The sequence below is a fragment of the Eublepharis macularius genome, chromosome 12, assembly GCF_028583425.1.
Source record: "Eublepharis macularius isolate TG4126 chromosome 12, MPM_Emac_v1.0, whole genome shotgun sequence".
In the NCBI taxonomy this organism is placed as follows: Eukaryota; Metazoa; Chordata; class Lepidosauria; order Squamata; family Eublepharidae; genus Eublepharis; species Eublepharis macularius.
This window is the reverse complement of record NC_072801.1, coordinates 51,454,515-51,469,652: the sequence shown is the minus strand read 5'-3', so window position 1 is coordinate 51,469,652 and position 15,138 is coordinate 51,454,515. Positions and strand designations below refer to the sequence as shown.

General features: G+C 43.0%; 1 protein-coding gene across 1 annotated transcript; it reads left to right on the top strand.

The window, feature by feature from the left end:
- On the top strand, positions 1 to 957 carry LOC129339264 (olfactory receptor 6C65-like). The gene has a single exon (XM_054993855.1). It carries the CDS (start codon positions 1 to 3, stop codon positions 955 to 957), a length of 957 nt encoding a protein of 318 aa, XP_054849830.1.
- Positions 958 to 15,138: the final 14,181 nt, after the last annotated feature.

Sequence of the window (15,138 nt, the reverse complement as noted above, 5' to 3'; positions counted from 1 at the left end):
ATGGAGAACCAGTCTTTTATTGCAGAATTCATCCTGCTTGATTTTCCTCAGTTTCACCAGCAGGAGCACCTCTTGGGTATGTTCCTTCTTGCATCCTACCTGCTCACCTTAGCAGGGAACACCATGATCATCATTGTTGTCATTCATGACCATCACTTACACACTCCTATGTACTTCTTCTTATGGAACCTTTCTTGTTTAGAGATCCTCATTACAACTTCGATAGTGCCTAAGGTATTGGTGAGCCTTTTACTAGGCTACAAAACTATCTCCTACCCAGCTTGCATGTCCCAGTGCTATTTCTTTTTCTTCTTGGGAAGCAGTGACTTCGCCCTGTTGGCTGTCATGTCATATGACCGGTACATGGCCATTTGCAACCCACTGCGCTATGCAGCAGTTATGACTACTCAGCTTTGCCTGTGGCTAGTAGTGGGATCTTGTGCTGCTGGCTTTTTGGCTACAATCCTCCCCACCATCCTGGTTTCACACCTACCGTTCTGTCATGCCAACAGTATTGACCACTTTTTCTGTGACAGTGTGGCCTTGATGAAGCTAGCTTGCACTGACACCAGCTTGGTGGAGCTGGTGAGCTTCTTCTCCTCCACAACCACTGTTTTGGGATCTTTCATTTTCACTGTGATGACTTACACCTTCATAGTCAGAACCATTCTCAAGATCCCATCAGCCTCTGGGCGCCACAAGGCATTCTCCACCTGCTCCTCCCATTTCATTATTGTCAGTCTCGGATATGGCAGCTGCATTTTCATGTATGTACGACCTTCGGGAAGCAACCCTTCAGTTAATAAGATGGTTTCTTTGATCAATACAGTGCTGACACCTTTGCTAAGCCCATTCATCTTCACTTTGAGGAACCAGCAGGTGAAAGATGCTCTGAAGGCAATTTTCATCAGGCATGCAGCCTATTCAAAGAATAATCTAAAGCTGGGATATGGATAGGAAAAGGTGGGGGGGCAGTGAAACAAGTGATGACAATGAATGGGAATAAAATGGTTCTTCCATCTCTTGAAATATCTGTCTGAGTTTGTACTCTGAGCTGATGTAGAGTACTAGTGAGGAGAACATGGTGTGATCCTGGAGGTTAAATCTTTCCTTAGCTACAAATTTATGATGAGTCCTTGGGAAAGTTAATCTCTAGCAGTCTCAGCCCCTCATTTGAAAAGGGAATAATATTTTACTGGGCACTGTAAGAATGTTAACAAGATAATGCAAAGAGCTTTGAACCACAATAGCACTATTTACATGCGAATTGTCACTTTTGTAATCTCTAAGATGATATGAGTGCCACTGTGAATGCCCCATAAGAAAATCACTGCCTTTGTTTCAAAACCATTGTGGTAGATATTAAACTCTATTATGCAAGTTTACAATTGTGTTTTTATTGTCGCTGTTGTTAAAATCCCTTTTTACATAACATTTTGCTCACTCAGAGTTCACTCATTGGTAAGTTAGCAATATGTAGTCAATCTTTGTATTGATGGTACAAGGGATGGACAGGAGGCTGCCCTGCCACTGAAAGATAAAACTGCCACTCAGCATTTTTCTCTCTGAGTCTATGGGAGTGCTGCCCCAGCATCCAATTATCTTTCAGAGGAGAGATGGATTCTTGGAGGGAAACATAGTAGCAGTTCAGGTCTGCCTCACTAAGAGCCAAGCTACAAGTGACACCTTACACAGGTTGGACACTTGTCAGCTTACCTCAAGTTTTGATGTGAAATGTAGGCATCCTGGTTTTATAGCTTGGCTCTCCATTACAGCTGCAAGAACAGGATGCCTACATTTCCCATCAAAACCTGAGGGAAGCTGAGAAGTGTCCAACCTGTGTCCGGCATCACTTGTAGCTTGGCTCTAAGAGAGAAGACAGCTTTGTGTAGATCTCTGCCTGATATTGCAGCAGAGTGGTTTAACTCTGCTTCTGGGAGAGAGTTGTGAGGACTGCCTCTGGTGATGAACAAACCTCATACCCTTTAATTTGGTGTAGTGGTTAAGAGTGTGAGACTCTGATCTGGAGAACCAGGTTTGATTTCCCCACTCTTCCACTTGAAGCCAGCTGGGTGACCTTGGGTCAATTACAGCTTCTAGGAGCTCCCTCAGCCCCACCCACCTCACAGGGTGTTTGTTGTTGTGGGGATAATAATGACATACTTTGTTAACCACTCTGAGTGGGTGTTAAGTCATCCTGAAGGGTGGTATAGAAATTGAATGTTGTTCAATGTTGTTGTTGTTAGTCTGATTCTTAGGAAAGGGCAGGTTGGTGTGGGTATCATCCTGTGCATGTGTGAAAGGTTGTAACCTGAAATTAAAATCTTAAATTGAAGCCATACCTAGTTAAAATTTGTGTGCCTCAGCCAGGCTTCTCCTTTGACTGTTGGGATATCTGTGCTGCTGGCCTTTAAAACCAAGGCAAAACAAAACAAAATTCCCGAAGTTAACAATAAAGGAAATATATCAAAATGACTTTTATATAAAGTACAACAAGTGCAAAAAGTGCTCCATATCATAACAATAAATACATCCTAATAATCACAATCAATAGCACAAAGTCAATAAGTCCAAGTGATCGCAGTCAATATCACAAGGTCAATATCAAAGAAATATTCAATATAATTATACCCAAGATGGTGGGAACAACATACAAAAATATGAGATCAATACATTCAAGTAGGTGCACACAGGCACTCAAAAGTAAGTCAAATATGAAACTGTAAAGCTGTAAAGTTGCTTGAAGGATGACAAAAATGCAGAGTGCCATGCCTACGGGGTTTGCCGGCATATGTTATCACATCCCGTTTCGTGAAGTCACTTCTTCACAGACATATTCTTCATGTTGCAAATGCACTATTCAGTATCATACCACCATGTTGGTATTTCATGATCGGTCTAACACCACGGTCTGTGAAGCTTGGGAGCACTGCATGACACAACAGTCGCCTTAGAAAACCAGGTGGCTGCAGTGGTTTGGAGTGCTTTGTTTGGTGCATCAGTTGCAGCTGTTCCTTGCTTAGTCAGATCTAGCTACAGTGATCTGTGCCTTACAGTGCAATCTTGTGCAGAATTACTCCAGTCTAAGCCCATTGAAATGAATGGTCTTAGACTGGTGTAACTCTATTTAGGATTGCATTGTTAGTTACATTTAGATTGGACTATTGCAATATGCTCTACTTAGGGCTATTCTTGAAGAGAGTTTGGAAGCTGCAGCTAATGCAGAATGCTGCAACTATACTGCTGGTTGGGGCCAACTACTAGGAGCACGTGCCTCTGTTATTACAGCAATTATATTGGCTACTAATCTCCTGAGCAAAATTCAAGGTGTTGGTTTTGGTCTTTAAAGCTGTTCATGGCTGGGGACTAGGACATCTGAAGTACCATCTCCTTCCATATTTTCTTGCCGGATAATTAGCATTACAGGGAGAGGCCCTGAATGTTCCATCAGCTAAAAAAGCTCATCTGTTGGGTACACAAGAGAGGGCAGTTTTGGTGGCAGTCCCATGATGTGACACAGTATCCCCAGGAAGGTGTGCCTGGCGACCTCACTGCTGATATTCAAAAGGCAGCTGAAGATGTTTTTTATTTAGGTTTGATTTTTAATTAACTTTGTTGGCAGCCCAAAATGATGTTTTTAAACTTTGTTTTATTCACTTTATGACTGCAATTTAAAACATTGTTTTATTCATTTTCTGATTATTTTATTCAATTGTAAGCCACCTTGACTTCCTGAATGTTAGAAAGGCAGCTAATAAATGTTATAAGTAAAATAAGTGAAGGAAGGGAAGGTCAAAGCAAAATGATCTGAGGGCCAAGCTACACATGACGAATGACACTTGAACAGCAAGTGTATTTCTCCCTGTTCACTTGCCCTCCACTCAATCCACTTGCTGTTCAAGTGTCATTCGTCATGTGTAGCTTGGCCCTGAGATGTTAATCCCAGGGACTGTGGGAGCGAGTGCTGGCAGGATATATTGACCCAAACTACTATATTCACTCTCTCTTTTACACACATGCAGGGCTGACATGATATGCATATATGCATGATATGCATATGCATATGTATGATATGACATAAGGAATAGGACTACAAATTCCCCTCCCATTCGTTCCAAGGAAACAGGATGCCAACTCCAAGTCGAATAAGCAGGTAAGTGCTGTGCTTTTTGCAAGGGTGTAAGTCTCATTTGGTTAAGCCACTTAACCAGCTTAAGGGCTTAAATAATGAATTGTCACTAAATTGTTTTTTAGGTTGAATTAGTTGTGTATGGTTACTGTAACTTTAAGTGGAACAGGATGGGCATCATTATATAAGCTAATTGAAAATCTAAGGAGGTACGTGGGACATTTGTGTTAACGTCACTCTCTGGGCTCCATGAGAAAAAAGATATGTGAAATAATCAATCTGTGAATGGGTAAGCTTAGCTATATAAATTTATTTTATATATTTAACATTTATTTCAATGATGCAAGCCTTATATTGCATATGGACATTATAGTGATCCTTCGCCTGCCCCTGAGGAAGTTGGAAGACGAAATCTGGCATTGCAGCTGGCCACCAGTTTGGGCGACCACCTTTTAGGATCCCTTATATGGAATACTGAAGAAAACCTATAAGGAAGAAAGTAAGAACCAAATGAGACTTACACCCTTGTAAAAAGCACAACACTTACCTGTTTATTGGACTCGGAGTTGTCATCCTGCTTCTTTGGAATGAATGGGAGGGGAATGTGTAGTCCTATTGCTTATGACTTTGTATTCTGTTTATTGTATGATCATTGTATTTGCTGTATGAATTGCACTTTGAAAATGTACATGATTTTGGGAGTAATTACACTTTAAATAGATTATATTTCTTTATCCTGGGTTTTTTTCCCACTCTGCCTTTGAGGAAATTGAGAATGGCTGTAGAGTCAAGGGGGTGATCGAGTTGAGTGCTTCCTGCATTATGGTGTGTTCCCAAGATCCCATAGGTCCTCTGGAAACTGGGGCCAGGCAGAAGAATCTGTCCATCTGGAATCGAGACAAGGTGTTAGCCATATTGTTATCCACACCTGCTACACATTGAGCTGAAAATGAGATGTTAGCAGAGAGACCGACCAGCATGAATCTGTGCACCAGGTGCATGACCTACTCAGAGTGGATTGCTTGTTCAAAACCCAAACCACAGGCTGATTATCACATCAGAACCTGACCCACTTGTTCCTGAATCGCTCCTGCCACACCACCATTGTCACCACAATAGGAAAAAAATCTACGAAAGTAAGGTCCCTTATGATGTTTGATCCAGCTTAGGAACTGGGCCATCTCTGAGCACACCAGCACCTGCCCAAGTTGACCCCTGAGCTGGCTGCATCAGAATGTACCTGCAGATTGGGCCCTAAGTCCCACAGATCCTAACAGAGCTGGTGAGAAAGGTGAGCTAAACTCTTAGGCCCTCCTTGATACTCTGTGTGAGGTGAATGTACTTGTGAACAGTGACAGCCCTGCCCATGGCTCTGGCCAAGTGAGAGCAAAAAACCGTTCCCTGGGGAGATCATCCTGCATGCAAAATTCAGATGCCTTATGTTGGACTGGAGATGTTGAGAGTGCATTTATGGCAGGAAAAGGCCAGAAGAATGAGCTCCTGTAAGCTCTGTAGGTTGTCTAGGGGGAGACAGGACTGTACCAGGACAGAGTCAAGTTCTACAACAATGTACACCAGATGCTATACCCCCAGTGTTTTCATATGCAAGGGGGATGCCCAAGTCCCAGGAAGGTACCCAGGTGATCTGCACAGGCCAAGCCACCCAGGAGATCCACAATAAAAAAACATCCAGATAAAGTGTGATATACAGGCGCCCAATACGATCCTTCTCAGCCCATTCCAAGAATGAGCTGAAAGTTTCAAAGGCAGCACAGGCTATTGAGCAGCCCATCGGTATGGCCTTGTTCACATACAGCCAATTTTTAACCTTAAAGCCCAGTAGCCAGAAATTGTCATGGCATCACACTTTGCCATGATGGCACTTGGGCCACCTCCTTTGCAACTTTTGCTTCCACAGTGCCTTGTTGGTCATTCACAGACCTAAGATTTTGAGAGACCGAGGGAATGCAGAGGGACAGTGAAGGGAATTCCTGCTGAGCCCCAGCAGGCAACCAGTTAGTTCTGTGATGTACTCAGGGAGGGAGGTTGGATCGATCTCAACACCAAATACCTGCCAAGGTGTTACCCTATTAGCAGGTCGAGAGAGAGAACACTGGCAATTCATGAGGATGGATAGAGGAGACCAACTCTGTATGCAAACCAAATTGACTCTTTAGAGGCAATTTACCCCCACATCGATTTCAGGGGGCTCTTCCCGCCGCGTTCCGGACCCAACCTCCCTCACTGGGAGTTCTGGGGGCTAATCTTCGCAGATCAGCCACCCGGTCAGGCTGCTCAGGCGCTTCCTCCCGGACCTGCGGAGAGAAGCGTCCGACATGGCCGAGAAAACGAAACCGAATCAGCCATAAACTACTTTGAATGGTGTTTCTCCAGTAGAACATGCATACTGTTATTGTAGGAAAATTCTGCTAAGGGCAACAAATCGATCCAATTATCTTGTTGAAAATTTATGTAGCATCAGAGGAATTGTTCTAATAGTTGATTGGTTTTTTCCGATTGTCCGACGGTTTGTGGATGGTGGACGGAGCTTAAGCCTTGTTCCATGCCCATAAGTTGGAGAAGCTTCCACCAGAAGTTGGCAACAAATTGTCCGCCGCGGTCGGATATCACCTTTGATGGAAAAGAATGTAGTTTTACAATATGTTTCAGAAAAATGTCCGCTAATTTTTTTGCTGATGGTATAGTGGTACAAGGAATGAAGTGGGCCTGCTTTGAAAATAAATCCACTATGACCAATATACAAGTGTGGTTTCTGGAGGGGGGTAGATCTGTGAAGTCCATAGAAATGATTTCCCACGGTCGGCATGGGGTTTCAAGGGGTTGTAAAAGTCTGGGGGGCTTGCCCTTCCTTGTCATGGCACTGAGGCAAATAGGGCAGGAGGCTACATATTGGGAGACATCTTTGCGCAAGCCCGGCCACCAAAATTGTCTTTGTACTAAATGGAGAGTTTTTAAATATCCGTAATGGCCTGCAGTCAGGGCATCATGACAACGCTGCAACACTTCTGTTCTTAAACTAGCTGGTACGTAGAATTGATCGCCCCAAATCCACTCCCCTTGTACAGATCGATTTAGTTTTCTTTTGAGTATATTTTCCCCCTCCTTTTCCACTTCGCTTTTCAGTTTTTGTCTCCACCCCTGGTCTGACTGAGGAGGTTGCGTTGCACGACTGCATGTTGTAACCACACCTCCTAGTTGCGTAGGCGAAAATACAGTGTCTACTGTCTCCTCCCTCCTGCTTCTGAGTTGGGGCATGCGCGATAGTGCGTCTGCAAGGAAATTTGTCTTACCGGGCAAGAATTTGAGGGTGAAATTGAATTTTGAAAAGTATTCCGCCCATCGTAATTTTTTGGCATTTAGCCTCCGGGGGCTACGCAAAGCTTCTAAGTTTTTGTGATCTGTCCAAACTTCGAAAGGATGGCGGGCTCCTTCTAGCCAATGCCTCCAAGAGGAGAGAGCTGCTTTAACTGCAAAAGCTTCCTTTTCCCAGACATTCCAATTTCTTTCTGATTCAGAAAATTTTCGAGATAGATAAGCACAAGTTTTAAGACTATTGTCCTCTCCCCGTTGGAGAAGAATGCTCCCAATTGCCGCATCGCTGGCGTCTACCTGTACTATGAATGGGCGATTTTCATCGGGGTGTTGCAGCACTGGTTCAGATATGAATTGCTGCTTTAAGAGATCAAAAGCCTCTTGGCATTGTGGTGTCCATATTAATTTAGCGGTTGGCTTTTTGGCTAGTTCCCCTTTGTTTTTTGTTTTTAGAAGTTCTGTAAGGGGAAGAGATATTTGGGCAAAGTTTTGTACAAATTCTCTGTAAAAATTTGCAAACCCCAGAAATGATTGCAGTTCTTTACGATTTGTAGGGGTTTGCCATTCTTGAACTGCTTTAACTTTGCCTGGATCCATTTTTAGCCCATCTTTTGAAATGCAGTAGCCTAAATAACTGAGTTCAGTTTTGTGAAATTCACATTTAGACAATTTGATGGGCAACTTGTTGCACATTAGAGTAGTTAATACTTGTTGAACTAAATGTACATGTTCTTCCTCTGTTTCTGAATAAATTAATACATCATCCAAGTAAATGACTACTCCTTTATATAAAAATTCATGCAATACTTCATTGATCATGGACATGAAAACTGAAGGTGCCCCGGCCAGGCCAAAAGGCATGACTAAATATTCATACTGTCCCAAGGGTGTATTGAACGCGGTTTTCCATTCATCCCCTTCCCTTATACGAACATGGAAGTAAGCATCTTTCAAGTCCAATTTCGTAAAGATCTTACCTTGGGCTACGACGTTGAGAAGATCTCTGATGAGAGGTATGGGATAGGCATTTGTGGAGGAGACTGCATTAAGTCCTCTGAAGTCAGTGCATAGTCTTAATCCTCCATCCTTTTTCTTAACAAACAGCACTGGAGCGGCATGAGGACTATTTGCTGGCTGGATAAATCCTCTTTCTAGATTAGTGTCAATAAATTTGCGGAGCTCCTCTCTTTCTATAGGGCTCATTGGATATAACCTGCCTTTGGGCAAGTTAGCTCCGGGGATGATTTCAACTGCACAATCTGTCCTCCGATGGGGAGGTAAAGTGTTAGCCTCTTCTTCAGTGAAGGCTTGCAGATAAGCTCGATATTCTTTAGGTATTTGATTGATTTCTTCATGGGTTAGAAGTGCTTGTTCCATGCGGATAGGATTGTTACCCCAATTTTGGTTCCAACGATGATTTTTGCAGTTATCGTGTTTAAAAATAATGCTTCCAGCTGGCCAATCGATGTCCCACAACCACCTGCTCCCCCAAATCAAGGGGTATTTAGCTGTAGAGCTAATCACAAATGATCTCATCTCCCAATGTTGTCCCATTCCAGTGATTACAGGTATTGTTTCAGTGGTAACTGGGTTCATGTTAGTACCATCCATTTGTTCAAAAATAACCGGAGTTTCTAGTTCTTTCCTTGGGAGTACTAGTCCATTTACTAGAGCGGGTGCAATAATGTCTCTGGAGCATCCAGAATCAATTAGAGCTTGTACACGAATATGAGTCTTTCTTTCAGGGTTGACTAATGTGACAGGCATGAATAATATGGACCCTCGAGGTCTTTCCACTATGGGAACGGACTGCTTTTTGATCTGCCGTTTGGGTCCGTTTACGACAGATCCATTTCGTTTCCTGAATTGGGGCTCTCTGGTCCTTCTTCTCCGATTAGAGCAGTTGAATCAAGTTCCATGATTTCTTCAAGCTCTAATCCTTTTTCGGGAGGGTTTCTCCGGGAAGAACCTCACCCTCTCGCAGTTCATGGAGCTGGCGTTGGGCGGTACGGCGGGGGAAGGGTGGTAGAGGCTGGACGCCAAGATTGGAACGGAGTTCATTGCACAGGCCTGAGTGGACATTGTGCGGCAAAGTGACCGCTTTGGCCACAATGCAAGCACAGTCCTTGTTGCCATCTAGCATCTCTCGCTCCTCTGGCTGCATATCCTGCTCCCCTTTCCCCTCTCACAATTATTGAAGTTCTCCGGTGCCCTGTTGCTTGCTGTTGCTCTACGAACCGTACTTCCTGCATGCAGTTTTCTACTTCACATGCCAATTGAATCCAACCCAAGAGTGTGTGGGGATTATCTTGCATAAGGGCTTGATCCAGCAATTTGGGATTCATGCCTTGTTTAAACAAAATTATTTTGGTAGATTCCTCACATCTTGGACATTTGGCGGCTAGTTGTCGGAATTTAGTAACATAGTCTCTGGCTGACATGCTGCCTTGTCTAATGGTTTGTAATTCCGTTCGGGCTCTGCTCTCCTCTAAGGGATCCTCATATTGGGCTCGGAGTGCGGCTACTAATCCTTGTAAGGAATCTAATTCTGGAGCCCCGAATTCATACAACACTACATACCATTCCGCTGCCTTTCCTTGAAGCCTGGACCCCAGGTGTTCAATTTGACTAGCTTCGTCCTCAAACAAGTGTCCCCAACGATTGAAGAATTGTAGTGCTTGTACAAGAAAAAACCCCAGCTTCACAGGGTCCCCATCGAACGTAGTTTCTAGCTTTACCCATCCCATCGGTAACTCTTGAGGTCTGGCGACTGGTGATGAAAGTGGGTAGTACGGTAAAGGCGCTGGCCCCTGTCTCAGCTGTGGATCAGGTCTGCGTGGGATGGGTTGCATTGGAAGTTGTTGGGGTCTTGGTTGCGGGGGCCTCTGTGGTCTCAGAGGCGGAGGACCCTGTGGCCTTGGTGGTGGTCCTTGCAGTCTCGGGGCCGGAGGACCCCGTGGAAGTGGAGGAGGGCCTTGCGGTACCTGCCCTGGTGCTGGACCTCATGGAAGAGGTTGAAGAGGCGGCTGTTCTTGTGGTTGCAGAGGTCGAAGAGGCGGCGGGAGTCCTGGAGGAAGCTCCTCTGGCTGCGGATGTTGTTCTCCTGGGAGGATTGGCAGTTCCTGCGGCTGGAGAGGAGGTTGATCTGGCGGACCTCCTCCTCCTTCATCTCCCAGTGGGCCTTCTGGAGGGGGCCCTTCTGGCCCCTCGTCTTGGAGATCTTGGGGTTGTTCAGGTGGTGGTATCACTGGTCCTTGATGATCATCAGCTGGCAAGACCGGTTGCTCTTCCTAAAGGGGAATCGGGTCTGGTGCTGGATGCATTCTGGGTAAAATTCTTTGGAGAGCTGCCACCCCTCGACTGATCGAAACTCTGGTGTGCTTTTCTTGCGGGGGGCTCTTCTCCTGACCCTTTTACGACCAGCACTGACAACAAATGAACCGCATGTGCTAAACTCTCTTCCATGCTACTGATTCTTTCTTCCAATCTTTGTACATGTCTTGGAACGGAGGTATCCACATCCTCCTCTGGTGAATCCCGGGGCTGTTCGGTTGGAAATTGTGTAGTCTCTATATATTCCGCACAGGAAGCGGCAGCTTGGGGCCACGGTCAAACCTCTCCCATTCCGGTGGTCCCGGTAATTTCTCCCTCCTCCAATATGCCTGCCAGGATTCCTTTTGCTTTTCCCATCCATTTGCGATCTGGAAAACACCGTACTTGCTCTCCTTTCCCTCGTCTCTCTCGGCCTCGAACCCCACTGCCTTGGCGTAGGTAGCAATATCAGGGGTTCCGCCACCGCCCTTGGTCGAGCTCCTGCTCCTTCAGGCACGAGGGTATACACTGTTGTACAGCTTAACACCGTTTCCCCCAGAACGGGTTGATTTGTAGGTTCCAGTCCTTCCGAGTTGGAGGCATAAGGATCAAACAAAGGGTCCGTGTTGGACATGGCCTTGGTATCCGTCTCCCCCAGCTTAGGCATTGGAACAGATGTGATTCGTAACAAAATATCAGACTGTGGCTTGCTAAAAGTTGTAATCCAGACTACCTCTTGCAATGAGACATGAGTCCATTGGTTTCAAAAGATTTACTGAAGATAAACAACCATTATAGTCCACAATCCAAGATGCTAGGATCTTGGCTGATACAGAAGTATTGTTACGAATGACAGGCAAAAGCAAAGGTACAGAATAGCAGCCCTCTGTAGGCCCCATCCTCCCCCACAGTTCTCAAAACAAACGGCCCGAGGGTGAGAAAGTGAAAGCTTTCCAAGGCTGGAAAAGTTGTAGACATAACATTCTTCTTCTCTCTGTGAAGTTCCAGTGAACTGCTTGCCACCTGCAACAGAAGCACTTACAATACTGACAAGATTAAAATGGAGTCTCTTTGGTCTGAAAACACACAAAACACAGTCAGAATCTGACAACATGTTCCTGAGAGTTTCTCTAGTGGATTTTTTCCTTATATTTGCATTCTTAAGACATGTCACTCATGAGACTTAAGGGTACAGGGTGTTGCCCATGTGGCTCCACCATTAATCTGTCACCCTATTTGGTGGTCTCCGTATGACTTAGGGGAATTAACATGCAAGGAGATGCAGTGAGAGATGGGTAACTGCAAGCTCTCACACCTCTGTATACAAGGATTGCCTGTCTAGGATTGCCTGTCTTACTCTTTTAGTAAGCTAGCAGATGTTCAACCAATAGGGTTTTTATTTATAAAATAATACGAATCAGTGCAAGCCTGCCCCAATGTGGCCAGCTCGCAGCGTCATGCTGCATGATGACATCACACGCAGTGACATCATCATGCAGTCCAGGTGCGCACGCGGCAAAAGCCCTGAAGCTGCCCCCAGCCTCAGGTGCCAGAAACTCCAGCACCGCCCCTGCATGAACTTCACTTTTAACAAAAAACCTGATCCACAATGCTACTATTTCCTCGAATACTGATGCAGAACTATGCAAAAAAAAATATGAATAAAAAAGAATGAACTTTGGCTGGAATGACTGAATTACTTTGACACATTATGAGGGTTATTTTTAGTAGATTTGTGAATTTCCATACTTTGCATATTTATTAATAAAATTTAAGAGACCATTATAACTACTGTTTCTCATTAATTTCTTATTTTTATTTATTTATAAAATTTCTATGCCATCTCTCCAGACAACCTGCTGTAGATGGCTTACAAAGTAAAACACAATTAAAATATAAACCCTAAATCATAACAATTAGAATCCCTGCACTAAGAAGCCCAAACTAGCATTCAAAGCCCAACCAAGAGCACAAAAAATGCATAAAACAGCTTTGAAAGAACTTCATAGAAAAGTTCTCAGGCTAGAAACTATATGTAAAAAAAATATTTTTTTTGATGTCAGGAGGACCAAGTTTGATATGTAACAGGACTTTGGGGAGTATAACCAAAGGGAATAGAGAAGCAGAAAATATTTTGTTTTCAAATCTATTCCATAGGTTCTTAGACTAAAACCTCCCTCTGAAGAGGAAGTAGGTGCTTCTTCATTCATTTATGCTGAGGTTACTCTCAGAGTTCTATCAGTTCTATCAGCAACAACTGGATAGATTTCTTATTCTTTGGATATATTTCCACTGTTAAACAGTTTTTGAGTAGAAGATGTAAATGTTCCATAAATGCTCTGTGCTGCATTGTGCCAAAAGCGTGCTAAATTGTCTTTTGTTTTAAGCAGAAGAACTTTTAATCTGTGGTTCTTCCTTCACAAATTTACAAATTTAATCACATTTTAGAAATTGTGTTTCAATTTAACTATAGCAAAGATCTGAATGGTTCCCCCCCTCCCACAACCCAACAGCCAGATAGATACAGCTTGGTAATATAGTCAAAAGACCTCTTGCATTAATGCAGTCATAAAAATATAGAATTTATTAACGTTTTGTAAACAACATTTTTTTTCAACATCCAGGATCTGGTCTCAAAATTTAGTTTTAAAAAAACAGCTATTCTTTAATTGCCTTTTTGCATACAGCAACCTCAATGATGGTACTTTCCAAAAGCAGCATACAGTATGTGTAGTATATCATAGAAATTCTTCAAAGCAGAGCTCAAGTATTACTATAGAGAATCAACAATAACCAAGAACCTCTTCAATCTGGAATGAATTCTTCTGATTTCAAAAGGCTTCTAAAAAAGGCAAGTAATGCTATTATTTACTAATTTTTCTCATACATTTTCCTCATAATTCAATTTCAGCAGTGGGACAAGTGGGGAAAAATGTTCTAGATAGACAGACAGATCGACAATGAAACAAACCCAAATTTTTCATATTTGGTTTGATTTTTTTCCCTTGTGCCCTCTACACAAAGCTTTATTTTCCCTGTAACTTTCTTTTTTTGGCTTTAGTTCTGTCACAACACATGAAACATTTCTGAAGACTTTGCTCTACAAAACCAGACGCATTGATTCACTATCTGTATTATACCACCAAAATTCTTTAGCACAGCATTTAGGTTTAAAAGAACTAAGCATGTAGAAAGTTAGTAATGTTCAACCAAGTAGGATCCTAGAGATGGAGAAGAGGGGAAAAAGCAGGAATGATACAGCTAAAGGATATTCCCACACAGTGGAATCCTCGCGTATAACACTTACTGGATCAGGAACCAAAGGTCTAAATCAGATGTCAAAATAGAGATGTAAATGTTTTCTCTACATGTTTTTGTGGCTTTCAAAAAGAATGGCATTTGGATTCACAGTCTAATGACTATTCCTAATGCGTGTAGTTGAATATTAAGTCAGTTGAAAGCCATTCTCTGCAGATTGGCATCATGTGCACTTAGGTCCACATTTGAGTGTATTATTAATTATACTTGCCTGCAGCTCCTCTCACTAAATGATATTCATGTGAATTCTTCTTCTGACCATCATTCGTGAGTGAAGCTCGATTGATAGAGCCTCAGTTTATAGCTAGTGTTCCTGGCCCAGCATTTTATACATACACACCAAATAGTACTTTCAGGCATTTATCCGCTTAGTTTGCTTGGTCCCTGAGTCCACAGAGCAAGCTTTTTTCTTCAAGACCCCAAAAGTGCTGCTTAAGCAGAGGGGCCTCCTATGTTGGGAAGAAGAAATGTGCCATGCTGAAAACTCGAGACCAGCTGCATACTTTAAAGTATGAGGGGCATTATGTGACTGACGGGGAGGACGAGTGATGGTGATTTCCTTTAGCTCAACTTTCAATGTAATACCACTTGTTTTCTGCACTTGGTGTTGGAGAAAAAGGTTAAAAAATAGCTTTTCTTCAGAGGTGCAATGGATCTTGGATCAATAGAGAGTCAGCACACGAGTTTAGCTTTTAAAATCATTTCTCATTAAACTTATTATAGATCTTTTTAATTAATTTTTTTGGTTATTTTCAACAATTTAATTTTTTTCTGTTGACAAATAGCGCAATCAAACGAAGGGTTATTTCATTGTAAACCCACGGAAACTGGTTACTTTAGACTGGATTAACTGTGCATAGGATTGTATTGTAAATGAAATTAACAGTGATTTTACTGAGAGTTTATGTAAGACAGTCATGTTTCCAGACTGTTGTAGACTTTTTCCTGAGCTTTCATCTGGTAGCAGAATGCCTATATTAATAAGTGGAAATCTGCTAAATTCGGCCTATTGCATCAAGATCTTTAGGAGAATAAGGATTTCCATT

Bases quoted from the DNA above. Each gene is read 5' to 3' on its own strand.
- LOC129339264 (XM_054993855.1), top strand. From the start codon at position 1: ATGGAGAACCAGTCTTTTATTGCAGAATTCATCCTGCTTGATTTTCCT.